Here is a 24395-nt window from a genome sequence, read left to right on the forward strand (position 1 = left end):
TAAATACTTCCAAAATAATGGACAAATTTAATTGTTTCTGTAACTGAAAGGTTAAACAGCATACTATATGGGAAATCATTGTAACTAAAAAAAAACAAAAACCACCAGCTGAAATACATTTGCATGCTCATCCTACTCCAAAGTTAAGGTGTTTAAATAAATGAACACAGCTTGTGGAGAAAAATAAAAATGAACAATTCCACTTGAGAGAAAAATAAACAGCTGCTAGTAAGTTGAAAATGTCAACCTCCATTTTATCAGGGAAAAAAGGGGGGTTGATTTCAAGAATTTTGAAGGAGGATCTGTCAAGAAAAACACGAAACAGATTTTGAGTACATGACTGCCAGGTTTAATATAACTGCTATTCCCATTTCTGCCCTGAAAAAGTAAGAAAATGCCCCCATCAAAATTATACTGTGAAATATAAGCAAAAAATTTCTTAATGTAGTTCTAGAGAAAATATTGGCACCAACTGCATTTTAAAAAACAAGTTTTAAGTCATAATAAAGAATATGAGGACAATGAATTTCTTAATGCATTTTAGAAAAGGCTGAGAGTAGGATGCTAAACATCTTTGGATATTCCAAATACATGCAGTTCCAACAAATGCCAGATATATGTACCTCCTTTATATACAAATGAGCACAGGTGCATTAATACTTCCTATCAGCTAATCTCATTCTCACCCCCAACCTTTTAAAATAGCTCTATACCCAATTTTCAATATACAGCAACAAGATACATCAGGAGACAAGAAATAAAGTTAGAAGGGGAACAAAAACATCCTATTTAGAACAACACTTATGCTTGTACTCCCTCCTGGATATTCCATCTCTGTCACCACTTCATTTGGCTGGAAGTGTTGTCTAGGAATCATCCTAATGGTTTAGAGCTTTGGAATTCAGGTGGAAAAGAGGAATTATCATTGCCAGGGATGTGGCAAATGAGGTATGTTTTTGCACCATAAACTAGCACCCAAAACATGTTTTCCCATAGACACACTTATAAATGGCGATTAGATTCTGTAGTGCAGAGACATTCTGGGTTAAGACTTTTGTAATCTAGCCTAAGAATTTAATCACTGTTTCTACATAAAAATAATTTCCTAGTATCAAACAATGCACTTTCAAAATCTTAGAATCTTAGCCCATCAGTTAAATTGGGTATTGTTTGTACTTTACAGACTTATAGGAAGATAAGCTTACTTGGCTATAAAGTAATCTCCAAAATCAGGGAATCCTCAAGAGGTAAAATTTTTGGTTAACATAATCTGCCAAGTAAAAAGTGTTTAGCAGCAATTTCCTACAGGCACTTAAATATTGCAGACAATGGGTGCATATTAATATGTCAGTTTGCTAAATACTATTCTAAAACAGAACAGTATTTCCACAATTTGGTGCTCACCTTGTAGATACCCGTCACGAAATCCACCATAATGAAACCTTATCTGCTCTACTTGCAAGGTACTAACAGATGTTCCAAATGTAAGAGGTATAGAATAAAATACAGTGTTATTTAGTTTGACTGAGGAACATTTCCCTAAATGTATCAAAGGGATAGGATTCTATAGTGAAATGTGATTTAGCTTCAAGAAAATTGTAGTCCATTATGTGAACTTGAAAAAGGCTTATTTTATCCACTGATAATATGCAAACAATCTAGCTAATTTATGTATGTACTGCTTTCAGTTTTACTGGGCAAAATATTGCAGACAATCACTAAAATGAGTAATTGCTCACACAATGGACTTTTGAGACTCTGCTTATTTTTTAGTGTGCCTATATAATTAGGTATCATAAATGGTTCAAAATCAAGAGCAGTTTGTGAATCTGGTATTTGAACAGCATTAAGAATGGCTCTTTAAATATTTGTCCAAAATGTTTATTTTGAAGCAATAGATTCTTAGTGATTTGTTGTCCTTCCCATGAACTGATTACACTAATTCAAAAAAAAAGTCTTAGAAAAATATAACCAAAATACCAGAAATAAATTGGACAAGCTAATAAGGCCTTTTAAAAGACTGGAAGGCTCCACTCTCCCCACCTTTAGAATAGAACTGTAGTTTGTGAAAGTAGTAGGTTCACATCAATGGTGAACTACAGAGACAATCAAAGGCATTTAATTTAAGGCTTATGAGAACAGCAGGGAGAAATCATTCACTTAAAAAAATCACTTAATAAGAGACCCAATTTACTCTCTTATGTAAGGCAGGCTTTCTGATCTAAGATCAGGCCAAGGGCTTCTAGATGACAGAAGTTATAGATGCCCCTGGAAGATCTGGGTGCAAAACTCTGCCATTAAGAATAGATTTACAAACAAGGGAAAAGGAAAATTGGCTTGACTAATAATAAGCACTTGCAGAACTCAAATGAAGTCAATAATCCTTTCAAATCACAGCTTAGTAAGTCTTTCCCTGGCTTTTGGGGGAAGTCAAAAAGCCTCAAAAGATGTCTGCAGAACAGTCCATCATGGAGGCAAACTTAAAAGGACTCAAAATAGATTTAACATCCTTTTTCCCAGATATTAATAGTACCTCCATCAAAGGAAAAGGTCCTTTATCATCACTCTATAATTTAAGGACTTAGTGAGCTAAATGATTTATTACCATTCTGAAACACAAGTTGCATCCCTCTACCAGACCAGGGACGGGGAGCATTCCTTAGGCAGTTCTCCAATATGTCATTCATATGGGTTTTTAGTCCCTTAGTGACATTGTCAATGGCTACTGCTGCAGGACCATCCCTATTTGTACATGTCCATGAAAACATGTAACTAAAACCTTTGAAGATCCTACTCTTTCCCCATTTTCTTTCAATCCAAAGAGTTTCTCATATGTGGAACTAATTCTTGGATGCAAACCTGGAGAATTCCTTATTGCTCCTATAATATTTGTTGTCTTTATTCCCTGAAAAGCTGTGTGCGCCTTGGTCTTGTGTAGCCTTAGCTTTTTCTAGAAGACAAGTTTGAGCATCGAGCTACATAAAAATCTTCATACAAATCAACCCCTCCCCTCCCGCCCCATCCCAACTTGTACTAATTAGAAACTATAAACCTTGACACCCTAACAGAAGAGTTTCTAGTCTGAAGATGCTGGCATTAGTTTCCTTTAGTAGAAAGAGATGCTGGATTTGCCACCTGGTGGGTTGAGGACTTTGTTGTGTGACCGAGGCCTGGGGCCCAACCTGGGCTCATGATTGTCAATCTTGAGGTTAGACTCTGTTTCCTTGGCTCGTTCCTCCTTTCCTTTGTCACATTTCTCATCATGTTCTTCTCTTGAAGACTGAGTATTCTCTGTAGCTGTGTAACAAGGTCAAAATGTCATTAACACAGTTGAGTTTAATACTTATATGTAGAATTCAAGAATTAACTTGACTCCAGTGAAAGTAACAATTCTTTCTAAAAGGCCTGGATAGAAGAGAAAATAAGAGGGAACAATAAAGATAGCAGCAGGTTTTTTCCAGTATTATTATCTTGGGCTACTCTATTTATTTTTATGGAGCTGCTCAAAGTACTTTCCAGGCATCTTATTCATCTTTAAGGAATAAATGAACTAGAAAAACCAGCAAGTTTATTTAAGGAACTCAGTTTAAAGAGATGCTATCCCAGGTACTACTGCCAACTTTGGTGGTAGTGATTTTTGAGTTGAAGGTAATGGATAAAATCTTGCCTATAGCAATTTTTTACTCAAAACAGACGACTTCCTCTTTGAATCTAATGACTTGGTAGAAACAGCGGAAATTTTCTCATGCTCAAGATATATACCTATAAGTCATCTATAGCAGAGGGAGAGTGCTTTTAAGTTCAACAGTAAGACCAGCTCATCAGTCCAGATGGCAGCCTCATGCATCTTTTGGCTAGGATTATTCCTTCCCTGGTATGATGCCAAAAGGCATAAATATAACAATAACAATTACAACAAACAACAACAAAAAATTATATAAAAATAATGAACTGAAGCACTAAAAGATACAGTATAAATGTGTAAAGAATGCACCTTTTATGAGACAGAGAGGGAATAAGATATTCTCACCTCTGAGTTGCAATTTTGTGTCCTCACCTTCACATAAGACAATATGATCCTGCAATAAAGCAAGGAAAGTGATGTCAAGATTTCATCCAGGGATCCACATAATCTTTTCTTCAAAGCCTAGCAGAAATTATTATGCTTCTGCTTATTCCACACACATTCATACTAATCTCCTTTACCCTGAACACAATTATGCAGAGTGGAAGAAATAGTGAAGCACATCACCAAGGATCTTTCCATCAAAGCTAAGCTAACTCAAATTCTCTCTACCATTATAATTTACTATCTCACTTCTTGCAAGTTCCATTCTATTCTGTCACAAGCCATCTTTGGGCTGTCAAGTCACAAAGATGAAACGATTGCCCAGGCAACAACCAGCTGTGGCAATGGCAGTGATTTTATTGCTCTAGGCACTCAGAATTCATCTTGCTGATTGGTTAAGGTATGTAGGAATATCTTAAGGAAAACAGTTTGTTAACATCAAAGATTTTCTCTAGGTTTCTCTAGGATTGCCTCAGATGCCTTTAACCAACATAAAAAAAAACTGGAACAAAGAACTAAAAGAAAGTCTTAAGTCAGTTTATCACAGGCTGTGGGACTCAGTAAAGCTATCACTGAATTTCAATGACTTGCTCTCTCATTAAAGGAAGGCTATATACACAGATTCAATCAGCATTTACAAAGACTGAAGTCACTTTCATTTTTAATGTCTACATTTTCAAGATGATCTTTTAGTATAAAATACTGAAGCACAAGGACACACCACTACCATCGACTTAATGGGGAATGGACTTAGTTTAGTATATTGTTGTATAAAAATATATGGCTTGTATTACCTTCCGATTTCAGGTAATTAGAACTCAAGTTGGCCTTTCTTTAAAAAACAGATGTTACATAAGAAGGGAAAGAAGGAATTCTGAGGCTATAGGGTTGTAAAGTAAAAGTTACTTCAACTTTATGTTTTCAGAAATAATTTTTCTTATTGCAAATTCAATTTTTAATCTGTTAACTTTATGACTATTTTGAATACAGTTGTTTATACCCTCTGTGGCCAAAGTTAAGGTTCTACTAAGATTTCTTTCATTGTTTTCAAGATTCTTTGATATCTTTGATATTAGTTAGATGACTAATGACATAAGATGCACAACTTTATATAATTGATAAAGCTGCATCCAACTATACATCATATTATTATGATGTATTAAATTTGTTGCTTCCCAGTAGCTCAATCCTCCATGTCTGAGAACTACTTAATGAATCTGCTATCAGAAACTTTTTTGGGGGGCCTCCAGCCTCAGCTATCTAAATATAAGAAGTCCATACCTTGGGCTTGTTTGGGTGTGCTAAGGGCGCAGTAAGGGTGACTGGAGACCCAAAGATGTCACTGGTCTTCCCACCAGGGGGATTCAAACGATATCGAGTCTGCACAGGAGTAGGCTCTTCAAAGATACCACTTCCTTTGCCTCCTGTAGAATTAATCAGATCAGAACAGTTGGTGTTTAAATGGTATTTTATAGCTTTAAATCGCTCTACTCAAAACCAATTTCTGAGATAGAAAGTAAAACTATTATTATTCCTATTTTAAAGACCACAAGATAATAGAGAGGTTTATAGTCTGAAGTGGAAACTGGAGCTCAAAAAGACAAGGTCACACAGTTAATAGCATTGGAATCTGAGATACATCCAAAATTCTTGACTTGGTCTAGTTGTGTTGTTTCCATTACTACCTCTACCCTTCTAGATTATCAATGTAATTTATTTGGCTTTGTCCTATTGTAACTGAACATTTCAGAAGCAGTCTCAGTCAAACAGGTGCTATTTTCTGAACTGGAGGGAGGATGGTTCTAAGAGATTTAATAATAAACTTAAACTCTAAGAGGTAAAGGTAAAAAAGGAGGAAGTTCTAAGCAAGGACAGCTTGTTCCAAAAGACAAAGATGGAAGGCGAGGTCTTATATACAAAGAAAAGCAAAAAGACCCATTTGGTCAGACCATAGAAAGCACAAAAGGGAGCAATGTATAATAAAAGTAAACAAATAAGTGGAATCCAGGCTTTAAATGTTAGAGTAGTTTATATTTTATTCTAGAAGTAATTGAAATCCTGTAGTCTTCTAAAAAATTATTTCACTATGCCATCAAATGTTGCCAAGAAGTAATTATGACAGCAAACAGAAAATAGCAATCAGAGAGAAAGAATGAGGTTTGAGACTCCTCAATTTACTATATGTCTATTAGAATCATCTAAGTCAAAAGGCACATGATCACTCTCACATGAATATAGTTTTACAAATGTAAATTTATGCTAATTAGATTTATTATCCTGATCTCAAAGGAAAGAATCAAAAGCAAAAATAGAATTCAACAGGTTGGGAGGAAGGAAAAGGCAGAAATATAGAAAAGACCACAAAAAATTTCTGGATATGGAACTCAGGGAGGAACTACCTAAGGAAAACAAGGAACTCTCTGGTTATGGAATTTAGTCTGAACCCCAGGGAGCTGTACTTTCCATTAGTCACAAAGGGCCCTATTTCCTCAGAGAACAAGTCTACCTGGTCTGGAAATGAAGAGTAAAAATAACAAAAATATGAAATATATTGTTCTCTCCAACCAGATTCCATACCTATAATGTGCCTCCCTTTATACTCTTAGAGCAAGTCCTCACCCTGTTGTAAAATAAGTGTGTGAAAATCTAGATGATGCATTAAAGAGGGGGTACTGAACAAGAATAAGAAATAAGATTGTAGTTCCAAGCTGAAAGTTAAAGGAAGTTCCAAGTTCAAACTTCAAAGCCTTGCTGGTCCAAAGTTATCCTTTTTTTGAGGTAAGTTTGGCATTTTGCCAGGAGTTACTATCAAAGGAAAATAGAGAAAAAATTCAAAAGGGGACTTATAACAAATTTGCAGAGATGATCCCTGGCTCTGACTAAATCTTCCATATATGAACAAATCTAATCCCGAGGTACAACTATTCTTACATGCATTTTTTCCATACTGTGAAGTTGAAGCTCTACTGTTTATAAAACCTTACTGCAATTGAGATCTTTCTGTATCACAAGTTTTGTTTTTATCAAATCTTGTTGATTGCTAGCTACTATGCCTTGCAAAGCAACTCAGAACAGTCTCTGGGGAGATACACCAAACAATAATTCCATCAAACCAGTGTTAAATGAGCTAGGACAATCACCTTGAAGTGGCTTAAATTTTCTTTCAGTCTTCAATGTAATGTACTATTCTGTGATCTTTTTAACTAAATAGTCTGTAAGGCCAGTTCTAATACTGCTAAATCTCTACATTCATGAGTGCTTTAGTGCTGGATAGTAACAAAAACATGAACTCTATTTAAGAATGCAAGGCAGGACAGATAACACTTCCTTCTCAAAATCTTTCTATTTTCCAAAATGGCCTTCAGTACACCCAATCTTTAATTTCATGTTCTCAAAAAAGAGTCAGGGCTCAGTCTAAGAAAGAATATGAAACCTTTTTTCCTTACTAACTTGAAAAATAAGATCCGTCCCATATCAGAAGACCAAATTTTAAAAGGGAAAAAAGAAAATATTAGCAAGGGATGTCAGTGAAGGAATAGAGAAGGGGGTAAAATGAAGATGAGAGATGAAAAAGAAGCCTTACCTGGAGGATTTGACCTTTTGGGTGTATTCTGGGGTTCCTCAGATGCTCCAAAGATATTAGATGCCATTCTATTTGGTCTATTTGAAGGAATAACTTCTTCTGGAGTTCCAAAAACATTGCTTGAGTCTCCTCCAGGGGGTTTCATTACCCTGTGTACAGAGTAGAAACATAAGCTATATTTAAGCTTTTAGTTAAAGACCTTTTAAAACATGACTCCTCCAAAAACTGATTCAACTACTAGATCTACTTGAAGTTTCTCAAACAACATTGGCTCTCTCATCTTTGCCTTTGTAATAGTATCCTATCCTTGGAATGGTCTGCATCCACACCTTCATCCCATTTCCCTAGCTCCCCTTAAGTCTCACTATCCATCCTAACTTCCCTTTCTATATACTTTCTTCTTTCAGATACCTTCTTCCATTCTGTATACATCATGAATGTTTCTCTTTACCTAGTTATTTACATGTGGTCTCCTCCATTAGAAAGCACATTTCTCAAGGGTAGAGACTAGTCTTTGCTTTTTTTTTTTTTTTTTTTTTTTTTAATATGCTTGTTGACTGAAGTACTGAAGGTTTAATAAGTAGAGTAAGAGTAAGAATTGGAACTTAGTTCCTATGACTTCCAAATCCAGTGCTCTTTCTACTACACCATAATGTCTTAGCCAATTATGGTTTTAAATCCCACACAGTACAATTACATCACTACAGGACACTAAGCATGTGCCCAACTGTAGAACCATACATACCATCACCATACCACACTAAGTACTAAGTATATCATTATCTCATCAATTACACTGAGTAAACACCCTGTAGTAAGTATTCTTGTTTCAAGTATACTTTTCCAGAGTTCCGGCCCTCTACAACTCAATATATTTTTAAAAGAGTAAAATCTAGATCTTGTTTCACATTCATTATAACTTTAAGGAACTAGGTCAATGCAACATAGTTTTCCCCCCTCCCCCCATGCAATCTTGCAGTTGATAACAAAGTATATGAGAAATCCCACACTTTTTCCCTCTAAATGTCCTTGCTATTTGTTTACAAAACAGCAGAAAGGAAGCTAATTTACTGTAATTCATAGAAATAAGTTCTGAGATCATCTGTAGAGCAAGGATATAGCAAGGGTATAGCAGACTCATTTCTTTGCAAAGAGAAGATAAAATTGCCAGACACCACAACTTGACAATACACACAGGTCAGTCAGTAAACACTACAGAAGCCAAGTACAACAGCTGGTAATGCCAGGGTTTTTGATATGATGCCAATGTATCTCTTGACTGCTTGAGTGAAAGAACAAACAAGAACATAAGCTAAAGTTTACAATTCAGAAATTACCTTTGGAAAAAGATTCACTGGGTTCATCAGCATATATGGAAAGGGAGGATAAGAAAGTGGGAAACTGATTTAATTTAATTTTCTGCTATATACAAACATTACAAGATGCAAAGTACCTTGGCACATATGTTATTCTGAATCCAATCACTACACAGTTGTAGTTTTAACCAGAGTTTACGTATTTTCTTTGGCTAGATATGGTAAGTCTAAAATTCCTAGACCCAGACAGTTCTTTTACTGAAGGAAAGGGATTTAAATTCACTAAGTTGAAATGAATTTGACACTATTTCACTATATCAAATTTGGGTTCAGTGCATTTGAAATTAATTGAGGCCACTTGTAAAATTTAACAATTAAGTTTATACTACTAACCCTTTCTATTCATCTCTATAATCAAGTAACCAGGTACTTCCATCTCATGCCCGAGTTACTGCAATCTTTTTCTAGCTTTCTCCACTTTTTTTCAAGCAATACTAAAAATCAGGGATTAGAATTACATATTTATTTACTATGTAGACCATCTGAATTGTTTGTCAACTCTAGTGATTTCACATTTATGACCCTTGATTTAAAAGCAATAGATAATGTTTGCTGAGTTACACCCATGTGCATGTATACACGATCCATATTGAAATATAGATTTCACATATGTCTACATATGTACATACACATATTTTTATGTGTATGTGTACATGTAGATTTCCCTCTAGCCCAATCTTCTAGGTTTCCTTTAGCTCTTCTTCAAAATTCTTCTTGACTGCAGGAGTAACCCATCACTTCCTGTTAAGTCATCTCTCCTTTAGTAACTAAAAAACATTAAAATTCCAGTAATTCAAGAAATGAATAAAGAAGAAATACTTCCCCTAAAATGGATGGGAGAAGACAAGTTTCTAGTCATATATTATATCTCACTTTCCCTCTGTTGATTACTTCCTATTTATATAGTATATAGCTTACTTGTACATAATAATTTACTCGTTTTCTCTCCCACTTTAGATGGTGAAGGCAGGATCTATCTTTTTGCCTTTCTCTGTATCTCTAGTGTTTAGCAATGTCCAGGAAGAGAGATGACAAGGCACTTAATAAATGCTTATTGACTGAAAGGCTGGACAAGTTACTAAACTTGTATGAATTCAGTTTCTAATTATACTTATTACCCCCTGCCTCCAAGGGGTTACTAAGAAGTAAAATGAGATAATACATATAAAAGCTAAGTACCATATAAAAGTTACTATTATTACATTCACTTCTCCCAAGGATAAATAAGTGATAGTAGTATACTTTTAAAAATCAGTATTTGTCATGGCACAAATCTTTCCCAATATTTGGGGAAAAAAACTTTTAAGCTTGAGTGTGAATTGCAAATTGTGTTTTTTTTTTAATCCCAGTAGCATCAAAGAAAGCCAGACCCTAACCAAATTCTTTAAAATGTACACTTTAAAAAAGATCTGATTAATAATAATGAGGCTATAGCATTATCTTTTTAGAATCATTTTAAGTAACATAATCCTTTAAAAAAAAACAAAGGACAAGCAGTATTAATGAAATTAAGAGATTAAGTGCCCAAAGGAAGAATAAAATTCTGTGTCACTTTATAAGCAAAAAGGAAGAGGTGTTTAAGTATCTACAAAAATGCCTTAAAGAAGTTTGGACAACATTCAGCTAAAACAATCACTAACTTGGGAGGGCTTACTTTTCTACTCTTAAATATAAATCTGTACATAAATCCCCAGTTTGCTTTTTCCAGAAACTCTGAACTGAGGGCATTTTTTTTTGGGGGGGACAAAGCAAAATGAAACAAACCCAGCAGAAGTATGAAATGTATTACTTTTAACTATACCAAGAGCAAAGAAAACCTCAGTACACTGGAGCCACATAATCAAGAATATATACAGAATTGAGCTGAATAATTGCAATTTTATATAACAAGCCCAGGCATTAAGCAGATGACTTCTTGAGGCAATACCAACATAAACTTAATTAATCTCTAAATCTTATCAAATAGAGTTTGAGATTTTAATTTTTGAATCAAAAATTCCAATGTTGAGACATCTGATAAGAGCAACTCCACCTATTCAAGAAAAGGGCAAATAAATAAAAATAAAACAAAATTTAACAAATTAAATTTATACAGTCAATAGTATCTTGGTAAGTGCAGAGCAAATCAAACTGATGATTACACAGATATGCCTACACCACATGCACTGAGAGAAACTACAAAAGAGAAACAAGAGCTTAGTCATAGCCACCTAAGCTTTGCTGGTACACAAACATTGTCATTGTTTCCTAGACTCCTGGCACCACAACTCTTCCCTAAACTTCCAGAACCCTGAATATTCTGCTGAATGTTCTGCTTGGGAAAAATTTTCTGATTTCAAGAGTCTTTTACTTCATGTTTCCCTTGGGCTTTTCATCTGTTTAATAGATGGCAATTTTTAAACACCTCTTCGCTAGAACCCAGTGAAAGTAATTTTAGAGTTATTTATTGTGCTATGTTAGACACATCACATTCATTAAATGATCACATTGCCTTGTATACCTAATTTCAGTATGAAAAACAAATACTAGGAAACCCAAGGCCACAAGTTTAAAAAAGCCACCACTTCTAAGCGCTCCGAAGAGAATTACTGTATTCTAAAAGGAATAGTCCAAAGTTGACCTGTTAACTCCATCCACACAAGGCTTCCCTGCTTCTAAAGCCAAGTTTAAAGAATTTCCAAGAATCCACACGTCACTAGGACGTAAAAGCACGTTTTCAAAAAGGGTCAGTAATTAAAAAAAAAAATTGTAATAGCATTTCTGTATAATTTGTTTCCTTTGTAATTTTAAACATTTTTTCCCCAGAAGGAGGCAATAGGCTTCATTCACCAAACAGCCAGCGTATAGGATACTAAAGGGGTTAAAAAATACCACCGTGTAAAAGGTCTTTTGCACCTAGGCGATCATCTCCTAAGGAGCCGGCTCCTAAGGCAAAGTGGGAAACAGGAAGTGGAAACAGGGATTCCCCCCAAGTGAACAAGGCTCACCCAGAGCAGGGCATCATTCCAGAGAGCACGACCTTCCCCCCGCCCAAATTATATTTTAAGGGGGAAGAAAATGAGAAGACACCGCTGCTTAGTAAACTCATAAAAGACCCTCGGCATCGGTAGGCTCTCTCCCTGCCCCAGTCTTCCTGGAATACTTAACTTCCTTCAACATGCCCCAAATCTCATCTATCTCTGCCCGCATGGATGCGGCTCCCACTCCCGTCACTCACACCTCTGCTGCCACGCCCCCTGGTACCCACCTTCTCCCCCGTTCCCACCCCAGCGAAGCTCCCAACTCCTCCCCTTATCCCCCTTCTCCCCTCCCCCACTTCCCCGGCCTTCACTCCAATTGTTCCCCTCCCTCCCCAATAGTTTCCTCCTGCGAACCCCCAAGGGTCCCTCCACTGGCCCCGCTTCCCGCCCCGGCCTCAGCCCACGAGAGCCTTTCCTCCGCCCGAGTACTCCGTTCTCGACTCCCAACATCCCCAGCCAGCCAACCCCGCCCCCCTCGCTTCCTTCCTCAACGTGGCCCCGGCCGGGTGGGCGGCTGGCCGGGCGAGCCTCGGCTCGGCTCAGCCTCTCCCGCGGTCCACCTAGCGGCCGGCCGTACCTGGAGCTCGATTTGGTGCCCTCATTCTCTCGCCCCTGGAACATGTCGGCAGCAGCTGTGGCAGTGGTAGTGGTTGTGGCAGCCGTCGCGGCAGCGGATCTACTCTCGCACTGCAGACCAGCTCTGTTCCCGCTCCCACCACTCCCCGGCAAGGAGTGTGGGGGAGGCGCCCGCAGTCCGCCTATTGGGCGCCGCGGCCGCCAATCAGCACCTCAGAGCCCCTCCTGATTCAGAGGGCCGCCTCCCGTCCCGCAGACGCCTCCCTCTTCAGGGAGGGAATCTTTAACATCACCCCTCCGCCCGGTTCCCAGTCCTATTGAGTCCAGGAAGGACTGGGGGAGGTGAGCGTCACTCAATCGGGTCTGCTTTGTAAGAGGCGGGCAGGGGTTCTTCCAGCCTTCTTCACAATTGCCTCCTCCACAGCATCTCTTGGAAGTCTTGGTTTTCAGTTTCCAGACTCAGTTGGAGTGCCACCGTAATTATTCCCTTGCATCGCCTTAAACGGGTCTTATTGCTGTGAGCTGGAATGTAAGTTCTTTAGCATAAACAAAACCAATGCAACAGGAATAAGAAGGAAGGCGGTAACTGGAAAGGTATATGTGTATATATATACATATATATATATATATATGTATATATATATATATATATATATATATAACTTTTCAAGGTTACATCTTAAATAAGTTAATATCAGAAATATGTAATCAAAGGCCATTTCGCGATAGATAACTTGGCGAAAGGATATGTATATCTCCCAAATCATTGCTGACATGGCACAGTGCTTGGGTACTAGAAACAATCCTGTACCCGGAATCTTGAAGGACTAAAGTTCAAATCCTGCCTCAAGCAGTTGCTAACTGTTACCCCTGGTAAGTCATGTAATTTTGTTTCCCTCGCTTTTTCCATCTGTTAAAAGGGCCCATTAGTACATACCTCTCAAGGGTGATTGTGAGGATAACATAAGTGATGTGTTTTGTAACCCTTAAAGCACATCCTCTGGCAGCGGTTAAAATTTATACTATCATTCAATATTTGTCTTTTCTTTTGAGAACTGTAAGTTTTTTGACCAATCCTGTTCGTGTTTTTAAAATGTCTTAGAACCAGATAGGAGATGGCTAGACTGAAAGCAAATAACATGGAAGAAGCCGCCTTTTTTTTCCCCCTTAGCTAGAACTTGTGATTCACTTAACAAGTTGACTTATTTTTATTTTTCCTCAAAAGCTCAACTATGTTTTTGATCTCATTACCTTTTCTTCTCCCTGCACACACACCCTCCCTATTTTTAACTTTTGCCTTTACCTCTTAATAGAACCTAAACTCTCCGAAATGGGAGAATTATTACATGGACATTTAATAAATGATTGTTGGATCAAATGATTGGATTCCAAGTTTACATTCAGAGATCAAGAATTAATCTAATTTCTCATCTTCTTTGGTGCTTCTTCCCAACATAAGCACTTAATAGATATAGCAGCACCTGAGTATTTTTAGTTAGGAAGTGCTAGGCAGGGAAAGGGAGAATGAGAAGGTAGGAAAATCTTCAATCAGCTTTTCCTAAATAATTACTCAGCTACTTCACTGCAGCCTCACAGCACTTTTAAGTTGTTTCCTTTGTTTTTTGTCTACTGAACAACTGAAGACATATGCTATTCATCCCTCGGCTTTTATTTGAAAGGGAGACAAAGTTTTGGGATAAATAAACATTTTTGGGCAGATTAGAGATCAGAAAGCATTCATACTAGTATTTGATGAAACTCTTTCTCCATCGGGAAGACAATCCCCAGACTATCTAGGAAGGTACTCTACTTATCCTTGTAGTCCACCTCTCCATCTCTCTGGTATCCTCTAAAAACTTAAGAGATACTGATTAGAATATCTTTAGCCAGCTACTTTCTACCAGGAAAATGGAAATACTCCATTAGGTTAGAGAAAGCCATTGTCTGGCAGGTTAGACATACCAGCTAGCTAGTAAGGAGAATAGTGCCATTAGAAGGAAGATACTGGTTGGGGGAAAAAAAAGAGTATCTCATAATGGTTTTAATCCCAAAGTGAATTTAACAAAGATTTTCATCATAAGCAGATCTTTTATAAGGGAAAAAACCCTTGGGGGCTTCTCTGAGAAGTAAAAGCAGGAATTCTGAGGGAAGTGTCTTCAGTTGTTCAGTAGACAAAAAACAAAGGAAACTACTTAAAAGTGCTGTGAGGCTGCAGTGAAATAGCTGAGTAATTATTATCTAGGAAAAGCTGATTGAACATTTTCCTACCTTCTCATTCTCCCTTTCCCTGCCTAACACTTCCTAAGATTCAAAGGATTTTAATACAGGGTAAAAATGAAGATTTAAAACAAGTATACAATTGGAAGTTGCTTCTTGTTAACTATATACTCTCCCAACGTTATTTCCTATTTACCATTCTTGGTGTCTTATTTCATCCCTTCATTTTGTCTGTAACCTCTTTCCTTAATTCTACTCTTTTATCAAAGAGAATGGCTATTGTGCATTTGTTGTTGCATGTTTATTTTGAACTAGGCATTTCTATCCCAGCCACATCATTATTTATAAAATGAAAAGTGTTACTTGTTTTAAATCTTCATTTTTTTTACCCTGTATTAAGATTCTTTGACTAAGGACACAGAAGTGAAGGTGTTAAAGACTGGGATACAAAGAGAGATAAATAAAAAATATCTTAGTTTTTAAATCTCTCTCTAGATTCATTATATAACTCTTTTAACTTATTTTTGAGAAGGAAGGAAGGGAGAAAGAAAGACTGGGTTCTTCATTCTTGAAGAGGACCAGTGACATCAGGAAGGTGCTATCTTGACATGCATGCAAATTGGATTAAAGCACAGCAAGGCAGTGTAATGCCACCAGCCTCTCTCTTTTGGTCAGTCATTGAAGTCCAGGGGCAAAACACAGGTCCAGACAACTACCTATGGCCCTGGATGAAGTGGGAGATTTTGTTTTTTTTAAGCTAAGATCTTCTTAGTCTGAATGAAACTCATTCTAGTGAATCATAGCTTAGTTAAGAATGGAGGCCAAAGGTAGCCTACTTTTCTGAAGATCTCAGGGTTTCTGATTGGAATGTAAATGTAAATTTACAAACAATATATTTACAAACACTCAGCCCATTAAAATCCAAACCTGGAACTCAGGCTGGTGGGTCTGTTAAAGCCAGAGTGATTTGTGTTTCCTGGCTTAATCAAGTAGTTCTGATGTTAACTCTGTCCCCTTTAATCTTTTTGGGGGAAGGGTGATGGGGTCTCAAACCCTCCTGGCCTCTGGGTGGGACTCACCCATTCTTGAAGCAGATTCCCAAATATATAAGTCTCATTCAATTGGAGATCTTGGACCTGGGCCCTCCATTGAATTGCAAATTAGCCCTTAATTTCCCCAGCTTCAAATATCTGAAAGCTAATAAAAGATAACTCTGAATCCCAATCTTTGCTAATGCCCTTTTGGACTTAGCCTGCTGGGTCTTTCTCAGAGTAAACCTTTGCAGAAGTCCTAACAGGATTTTGCCCACAGATGAAGTTAATTTTCTCAGCGTAAACCCATCTTTGCGATAGTCTTAATGATGCGGTTCTAGTGGCAGTGCAGAGAGTTATGGGAATCCCCTTTTGGTCAGAGGCACAGGTCCAAAGTAAAAGAATTCACAAACCTGAAATATTAGTGGCAAAAAAGCAAGTTTTATTGGCACTGAGAAGTCAGTTTTGCTAGGAAGACTGACTTCCTCAGTGGCAAGGTGCTAGCAGAGAAATAACACGAGGTTTTCATTGAGAAGAAGGTCTCTTCACAGTGGGCAAGAGTCCTGGCAGGCAGCTGTGCCAAGAGGCAAACCATACTACTTAGGACTGCTGCAAAAATATGGAGTTTAGAATTGTCCTTTATAGAAGTCTAAGGCTAAAGTTCCCAGTAGAAAAGAGAGCCAATGTCCCCAGGCCTAGATACTTGTAGTTTCAAAGCCACTCAATATCAGACCCAGATCTCCCAATTGAATGAAAATCACTTTGAAGGCTTCCTAAATAAGGAATTGGCTACCAATGGGAGGGTGGGGCCTGAGGGTGTGATTTGCCTTAGAAAAGCCCAGCCTGAAAAATAGCCTTCTTTTAGACTCTCTGGAGTCTGGGAGGCCAGGAATCAAAGGGGCAGAATGATTATTTTACAGATTAAATGAGACAGTTTCACCCCTCTCACCAACAAGATCTTGCCCGCTAAAAAAGCTGTCTTCGTGTAAATAAACCCATTCTTGCCACAAATCTCTAGCCTGTATTCATTGGGCTTTTCAAAGAATTCTCAAAACCTGCAACCTACCAAATGGGATGGAGGGAGAGGGGGAATTTCTCAATCCTCATTTCTCACACCCCAAGAGTTCCACTTAAATTCCAATGAGGTTTGTCAAAATTTGGTTTTTCTGAGCTATATTTCGAGAAATCATAAATGAAAACTACTTGAGACAAAAGAGTTAAATGTCCCAGTTATTTTGGGGAGTTGAGGTGGTAACAATAAGTAGAGGAAAACATCTAGCTCTCCAAACATCAAGATATCTTGCTAAGAGTGATCAAAATAAAATTTACATTCCTTTGAAAAGAGTTCCCACATGTAAGGACATTTTCTCCTCAGGGCTAGGGTCAGAGATGAGGGAGGGAGGAAGAAAGGTAGATAGGTAGGGAAGAAGGAAACGGCTTCATTACTTAACTATATTGACCATTACAGTCTGGGCAGCTACTACTAATATTGTAGTTCATCATCATTTGTTCTTCAAAGACTACTATGTGAGTGAATTGGATTAAATAAGGCAATAAATATTGTGCAAATTCTTAAGCCATTTTGTTGAGATTGGGAAGGGACCCCAAAAGGTTGGGTATCTTGAGGTATCTAAAAAAAATTTGCAGGCTTGAACACACAGTCTAGGGGCAAAGTTTATTGTAATTGTACTGCCTATTTAAGCAGGCTAAGTTCCAAAAGAATTTTGGAGTTAGGAGCTAGAAGACAAATGCATCCATTTCTTCATGTAATCATTGATATGCTAATTTTGTGATCTAGAGGTAGAATTAAGGAGTGGTCTCAGGTAGATCTAGGACTTAGGCCAGAAGACTTCAGAATCATTGACAAAACAATAGCATTCTTAGTTCAGAGGGCCTCAGGATCACTAATTTATCTTCCCTAAAATCTAAGGGAAGAAATATTATTTTCCTATTCATTGACAGATAGATTGCCAGAATACTACTACTCCAAGGTTGGGGGTACCTTGTGCTGGCCACCCTAGAAGCTATACTCCTTCAGTTTGGAGTGTAGTGGCAAGACATAGGTCAGGACTACTGGTAATGTCATAAGGATATATATGGTGTGCCACAGTTTCGCTTTTACTGTCCTGACTCACTTTCCCTAAATTGTCCTGCCTCAATTATTCTGCTCAACCCTACAAAACCATCCCTCCCTTTTAATCATCAGAATATTTGATAAAGATTAAAGATCTTATATTTTAGAATGCCTCTCCCCAAGCCAAAATATCAATATCAAATACTGTTTTATCAGGTGCCTCCCCCCTACTCTGTCAGAGTACCTTTCCTGATCTTAGCATTCTGATTCTGCCCCTGCCTCAGTCTACCCCCTGTATCTGAGCCACATGGAGAGAACTCATATTGTTTGCTGGATTTTTGGAGATGATAGTCTTATTCAGCCCTGGGACCAAACCATGGATCTATTTGATCCCAGTAAATCTCTCCCTTTCAAATAAAATATTAAATACACGCTAATCTCTGTCTTGCCTCAGTTTCTCCAGCATTACAATGGCTCCCCATGCAAGGAAGATTAAATGATTATGAAGTGGTTGCAGTCCCTTTAAGAAACTATTCCTTTCTGATTCCCAACCCTTCCTGGCTGTCGCATTATCAATCCAGGAAGCTAGAGCCTTTGATTCACAAACCCTGGTCAAAAGCATCCCTTTGAATTCCAATAGGAGATTCGGGCTTGTCCCAGCCCCCACTGGATCTGAGTCAACTTGGGACTCCACCCATAGGCCCCCTTTAGCTAAATCTCTCATTATAAAAAGAGCCAAAGTAAAATCCTCTATTTATTTACAGAGGTTCCAAATATGCCATCCCTATGCTTGGCACAACAAGGGTCTCTGCCCACTGGAATACTGTTTCCAGTGCTATCTTCTCTCTACCCTCACCTATTTCCTACACTATACTTTAACCTTATTTCCAATCTCCATAATAAACCTCTTTTATCAATCTAGGTTTTTGGGTCTGTAAATTCCTTTACAGGGGACCTCTTGCTCCGTCAGAAGGGAGTTCCCCAGAACTCTCTACTCTTTTGCCGAATCCACAGGGGTTGTAGCGGAGCTCCATTTGACTCCCTGAATCCCAAACCTTCCAGTAGACCTCATTTAACTTCCTGACCACTGAAAGCCTAATTTCATTTGGGTTCCCCACATCTAAACCTCATCACTTATGTGTCAGATGCTGTGCCAAATAACTTTACAAATAGTATTTCATTTGATCCTCACAACCTCCCTAAGAAAAGTTTGGGTGTAATTTTTCTTTAGCAACTGGATATCTATTTCAGAAATCTAAATTCAAATAGAGATAATTTATATCCTCCTAAATGCAGGTAGAAAATACAAATCAAAATAGAAAAAAACAAAAACAAACAGAAAATGACACTTATTAGATCAAGTATTAGTATGTATTTATGCACAATAATAAAAACAGATTTACAAGTTGAACTGGAAATTTAAACATAGGAAGTTTAACAGCTTTTGTTTATTATATTAAATAGCCAAAACACCTTTTTGTTTTCAAAATTGGTAAAGAATAAATAATATAATTTACAATATGGTACAAAAAATAATCAGGAAGGACAGGCAATCTGCTTTATACATACACTGCATATGTATATTTATAATCTATAAAACAAATTCACATCTCAAACAAGCCAAAAACCTTAAGATGATATGGCTTAACTATTTTTCAAAGAAACAGCAATAAGTTCTGCTGCCAAACCATAAGCTCTAAAGCCAGTTATCCTGTTCCAGTAATGCATGATAACAGGTTGCTGTAGTGCTTCCAAGGTTTAATTTACTTAACTGTGAAATTAAGAGAGCTACAAAGGTTTGGGAAGCTGTTTAAAAAAAAAAAAAAAACAACAAAAAAGAAAAACCACCAAAGTGCAGTATTCCCTTAAAAATGCATCCAAGTACTTAAATTTCTTCCTCAGGGATTTCCAGCATCAGCATACAAGACATCTATCTCTTTGCAAAACAAGTTTGAGCTCAGTGATATGATTTGGTTTTAAGATTTGCTTTTAAAAGGCCATCCATCTACTTGTATCTTAGGGTAGCCTCATAAACAATAGTAATTCCTATATTTAGAGGACCTGGAGATGTAGGAGTACAGAACAAATACTGATAAGCTAATTGTTTTCGATGAACTCTTCTCCTTGAACAATAAATTCTACACTTAGTATATCTCATTGTAAACACTATAACAAATAAGGATTTATTTGCTTCTGCATTCTTTGAAATAGACAAGTTGCTCATCACATGTATACTCCACAAAAGAATGAGGGGCCAAGTATATCAACCTTGAAAGACCTAGAGGCTCTTAGTCTTGATTTGAACAGGAGTTTCAGAAATTGAGAGTCAAAATATATTATCTTAATTATAGAATTTTTAAGGAGCTGTCTTTCAGCTCAAATGTACAAAGTAAGCCTTTAGTTCATATGGAAAGGCTAATAGACATCCATTTAAATTGAAACAAAATAATTCTACTTTCTGACATATGTGATCTACTTTTGAGTCTCTGAAAAAGTTCTATTTTTATACATATATTTATAAGGTGAAGAGAGATTCATTTTTCACCACAAACTATGAAATTTCCCTTAATCATGGCAAATAAAAACATCCAAGTGACTTGTTGCCAAAGGGGAAAACAAAGGTCTTTTATAGTAATTCATGTTTGTCACTGATAAGGAGACTTACAAGGTAATTGACACTTTCTCCTTCCATCTTGTTCCAGCTGCCCAACTCTCAAAACACAGGATTTTCTGATTTTTAAAGTCTTTTAATAAGCTTATTATAATATTTTTCTTCCCCTTTGCCTAATTGGTTTCCACTTGTTTGTCCTAACATCTCAGAGCTCCTACTAGGTTAACTAGGTCAAGAAGTATCATCAGCTGGCATAGTCATGACATAATTGGTCATTAATCTTGGCAATATTCCTGGAAAACTCCTTGGCTTTAGCATTAGAGTATAGAGTTCAGGAAGACTTATATCAATATAAACTCAGCAAGGAGAGTTTTAACTCATGACTAAATCAGATATCAAGGACAAGAAATATTCCTCAACTCTCTTGAGCTTGAAGAACTTATGAATCAACCCAGTAAATGGTGAGGTTGGTTTAAAGACTATACAACCACAGTTGTTCAAATCAATTGATCTACCTGTGCCATATTCCTTTGTTTTTAATTACGTGCTGCTACTTTCTTAAGATTTAGGAAAAGCTATACTCCCAAGGTACTAATAGTGAGGTACCACATAAGAGCTCCAGGAAAGTGTTTCAGAGACAAGGAATGAAAACCACACCGTAAAACCAGATGTTCTCCTTTCAATAACTCTCAATGTCTCCCTGGTTTTAAGGATTAGAACATCTGAAATAATCAATTTGTGGGATTCCACAATTCTTTATTTGGAATAGAAGGTACATTTTATTTCTCCTGAAAAAGCTTTGAATTCTCTTAAGTTACTTAAGTCAGGCACTAGTCTAGGCCAAACTACATATGGATTATGTATATCCAAAGATTGGGTCACTAATCAGTTGGAGAGAGAAGCTAAGAAGTAGCTAACAATAGCCTTTAGAGACCACTAACCTTGCTTAACAATATGACTGAGGGGAAGAAAGGCTGCTCTTTATTTCAACAAAGGTGGATGTTAATGGCAAAGTAGATAGAAACACTGTACAAGAAGCTAAGTGGGTAATGACCCAAAATTAAATATGTCAGGGAGATGAAGTCACATATGACACTGCAGCCAAGGTTGAACTTTATCATATGGATGCCTAAATAGGTTGTGAAAGCAGAACTGGCTATTCGGACATAGGTGTGGATAAGATTTAATGGGTTCACCTGCTACATAAAGAATTAGCTGTAGGAATTGATAAGACCTCTCTCTCTACAAAAGACATGGCTTTTGTGTACTAAGGGGCTACCCTATATAAACATAATCCCTGTTCTTGAATTCTCTTGAATAGGACAAAGAGAGTTGGGCAAGAAGAGAGGTGCTCAATGGTAACATATTAAGTGAGGACTATGCCGGTATACAATAAGGGAAGAACATATGCTGAGAGCCAACCAAAAACAAGAGAAAAAAAATAAATCACTTCATTTAAGCTACCCAATTATCAAGGATCACTTGATTTCTTTGCAGATATCAAATAAAATTCCATGAAATGTGTAAGAATTTATAGACAGAGGGTCTTCATCCATAACTGAGCAAATGCCTTCAACCACCCTTAAAGAAACTAGGCAAGTGGGAGGGGGAAGGAAATATAACTTAATTGGGTTTTCTTTTTAATGGTTCCTAATTCACAAAATATAAGATCTTTTTTTTTCTCTCAAAAGTTTAAAAAAATCAATATTATCTGCATAAAACATGATTCTTTACCTGTCCTGTAAACCAAGTCAACCAAAACCTCCAATTCTGGGACTGTGGGAAGATTGATATTTTAGTAGAATTGGTGATAGGAAAAATCTTTGCAACAAATTGACATCTATTAAGACCAACATCTCTCCCTCTGCTACCCTAGATACTGTAAGGCCTTTATTGCACTATCATCTGCCCTGGAATGCAATTACAATCAAAGAGCCCAAGAGCTGCTGTGCTGTCTTCCCCAGGGAAGAAGGAATGCATTATGGATTATCAAATTCCCATCACTTTACAGACATAGTAATAGAATGTTAAAGGATTAACTGGAGGAAGGCAATAGTGACTTGGGCCCTCCCACCAGTGAGTGTGGCATAAAATTCTCCAGGACTTAATGGCTATTCCAAGGCACTCTCAACTTCCTCCCCTTTAAAAAAGGAAAACATAACTGGAATGTTCAATACAACCAATTTAGGCTTTAACATAAGGCTAATCTTCACCTGTACCCCAATCTTGACATGGAAATAAAAATATTACAAATGGGCACAAAGTGCCTGAGAAGGGGGGTTTTCTTACCAACTGTCTTAACTCATGCCATTCAGAGAACTAGCTCTGATTCTTTCCAATCACATCAGTAGCTCTAGCTCCTCTCATGGGAATTCAATTTTAATACTGTTCAGTGATCAGTTCCTGGTAAACTATAGATTCCAGGATGCACAGTTGTTCAAATATTAGAAGATGCTGCCTTTATTGAGAGTGGGACACTGGGATTCCCTCCCCCTCCCCATAATCAGAGGAACAACCATACTATGTCAATTTATAATGTCAGTCCATCCTAACCGTGGAACACTATAGTGTTCATCACTAAGCATGATCACTGTGAGAGGTCACCCACTGGAGGGCCACCTCCACCTCCATCAAAAAGGATCTCTCGACGACTTGACTCAGTGATGGACAATTCCTGGGCAAGGTCATTGAAACGAGAAATGTAATCAATGCTGTTTTCATTCATCATGCATACCAGTTGGGAATCCACAACCTAGAGGATATAGAAAAGAAGGGAAATACTGCATGTAAGATTAGCAAATAATGCATAATTCTAATTCTAAGCAAAGAATGCCTTCTTAAATTCTGGAAGACCTGATAGGAAAGTGAGAGCATTGGTGAATATTAAAAATTCTTTCATAGGATTCCTTACAAATCTAGTTATGGGCCTAAGTCATTGTTGCCTAGGGAGGTAGGAGAAAATAACACAAATATTTCTATGACTTACATGAGAAATAGGATTGTATCTTAAGCATCTCAATTTGTTATCAATACGGGGAGACAAAAGACTTGAGAGATAATCATTTTACTTTCTTTCAAAGTTCTACCAAGTCCTTCTACCAAGTAGGTGCCTATTATCTATCAGCCAGGCACTGCATATATTTTCAACTTCAAACACAGTTTTTGATAATGTTAGGATGTACTAGCTGGAAAGGGACCTGGCAATTGGCATATGAAATGATATGAATATAATCTCAGACTGTGAAAGAATAGAGAATGGAAAAAAACCCTAAATGGAAGTCATCACTCTTGTTTATATTACTCAGGACTGCCATTGGTCACTATAGTTATTAGTGTGTACGTCTTACCTCTTAAACCAAGTTGTAATCTCTTGAGGGGAAGAGAATGGACTTTATCTTACTGTAAAGACTCAACTCCTAGCACAAGTACAAACAAGTGTTTGTTGGAAAACTGAGCATCAAGCTTCTAGAGTTCTAATAGACCAACTTAGGATCATTTTAGTAATATGAACTTAAAGCAAGAACTAAGTGGGCATCTGTACAGCATTTATATATCCTTATAGCTGCTTCAACTCCATTTAACTTTCTGGCAGAGAACAACAGCCTGACAATATAAAATATCACCTCTGCAAAAAATCTTGACAGTTATCTAGAGATTTCTTTCATTTTATATAGAGAGGAGACTAAAATCCAGATTAATTGATTTATAAGAGCTCACATATGTTTTAAGTAACAAAACCAGTAAGTGAACCCAGGTCTTTCAGATATTAAATCAGAGACTTTCCCGACTATATCATAATGCTGCTCAATCATTCCAAAGGCGCATAAACAATGCTTTT

At 37.2% G+C, this 24395-nt stretch overlaps 2 protein-coding genes and 1 long non-coding RNA gene across 5 annotated transcripts in view; 1 reads left to right on the top strand and 2 right to left on the bottom strand.

Annotated features, from left to right (window-relative positions):
• Window positions 1–3088: 3088 nt before the first annotated feature.
• Window positions 3089–12799, bottom strand: JPT2 (Jupiter microtubule associated homolog 2). Its single transcript, XM_074279617.1, has 5 exons — window positions 12626–12799; window positions 7653–7801; window positions 5351–5493; window positions 4031–4079; window positions 3089–3297 (listed from the first exon to the last, which is right to left on the bottom strand). Exons 1-5 carry the CDS (start codon window positions 12667–12669, stop codon window positions 3107–3109), a joined length of 576 nt encoding a protein of 191 aa, XP_074135718.1. The 5' UTR covers window positions 12670–12799; the 3' UTR covers window positions 3089–3106.
• A 79-nt stretch (window positions 12800–12878) lies between these two features.
• LOC141549760 (uncharacterized) lies at window positions 12879–22020 on the top strand. The gene is made up of 2 exons (XR_012484431.1): window positions 12879–13153; window positions 21879–22020. It is a non-coding gene; the product is annotated as an uncharacterized LOC141549760 (long non-coding RNA).
• CRAMP1 (cramped chromatin regulator homolog 1) overlaps window positions 19302–24395 on the bottom strand; it is a 99009-nt gene continuing 93915 nt past the window's right edge. For all 3 annotated transcript variants that reach the window (XM_074279613.1, XM_074279612.1, XM_074279611.1), the window contains exon 21: window positions 19302–23309. In XM_074279613.1, the coding sequence (XP_074135714.1) occupies window positions 23145–23309 (165 nt within the window). In that variant the 3' untranslated portion in view covers window positions 19302–23144. The remainder of the gene's footprint in view (window positions 23310–24395) is intronic.

Source organism: Sminthopsis crassicaudata, chromosome 1, assembly GCF_048593235.1.
Source record: "Sminthopsis crassicaudata isolate SCR6 chromosome 1, ASM4859323v1, whole genome shotgun sequence".
In the NCBI taxonomy this organism is placed as follows: Eukaryota; Metazoa; Chordata; class Mammalia; order Dasyuromorphia; family Dasyuridae; genus Sminthopsis; species Sminthopsis crassicaudata.

Coding starts and splice junctions, on each gene's coding strand:
- JPT2 (XM_074279617.1), bottom strand. CDS start 12,669: ATGTTCCAGGGGCGAGAGAATGAGGGCACCAAATCGAGCTCCAG. Junction 5,494..7,652: donor CAAAAGGTCAAATCCTCCAG/GTAAGGCTTCTT, acceptor TTAATTCTACAG/GAGGCAAAGGAAGTGGTATC. Junction 3,298..4,030: donor CACAAAATTGCAACTCAGAG/GTGAGAATATCT, acceptor CTTGTTACACAG/CTACAGAGAATACTCAGTCT.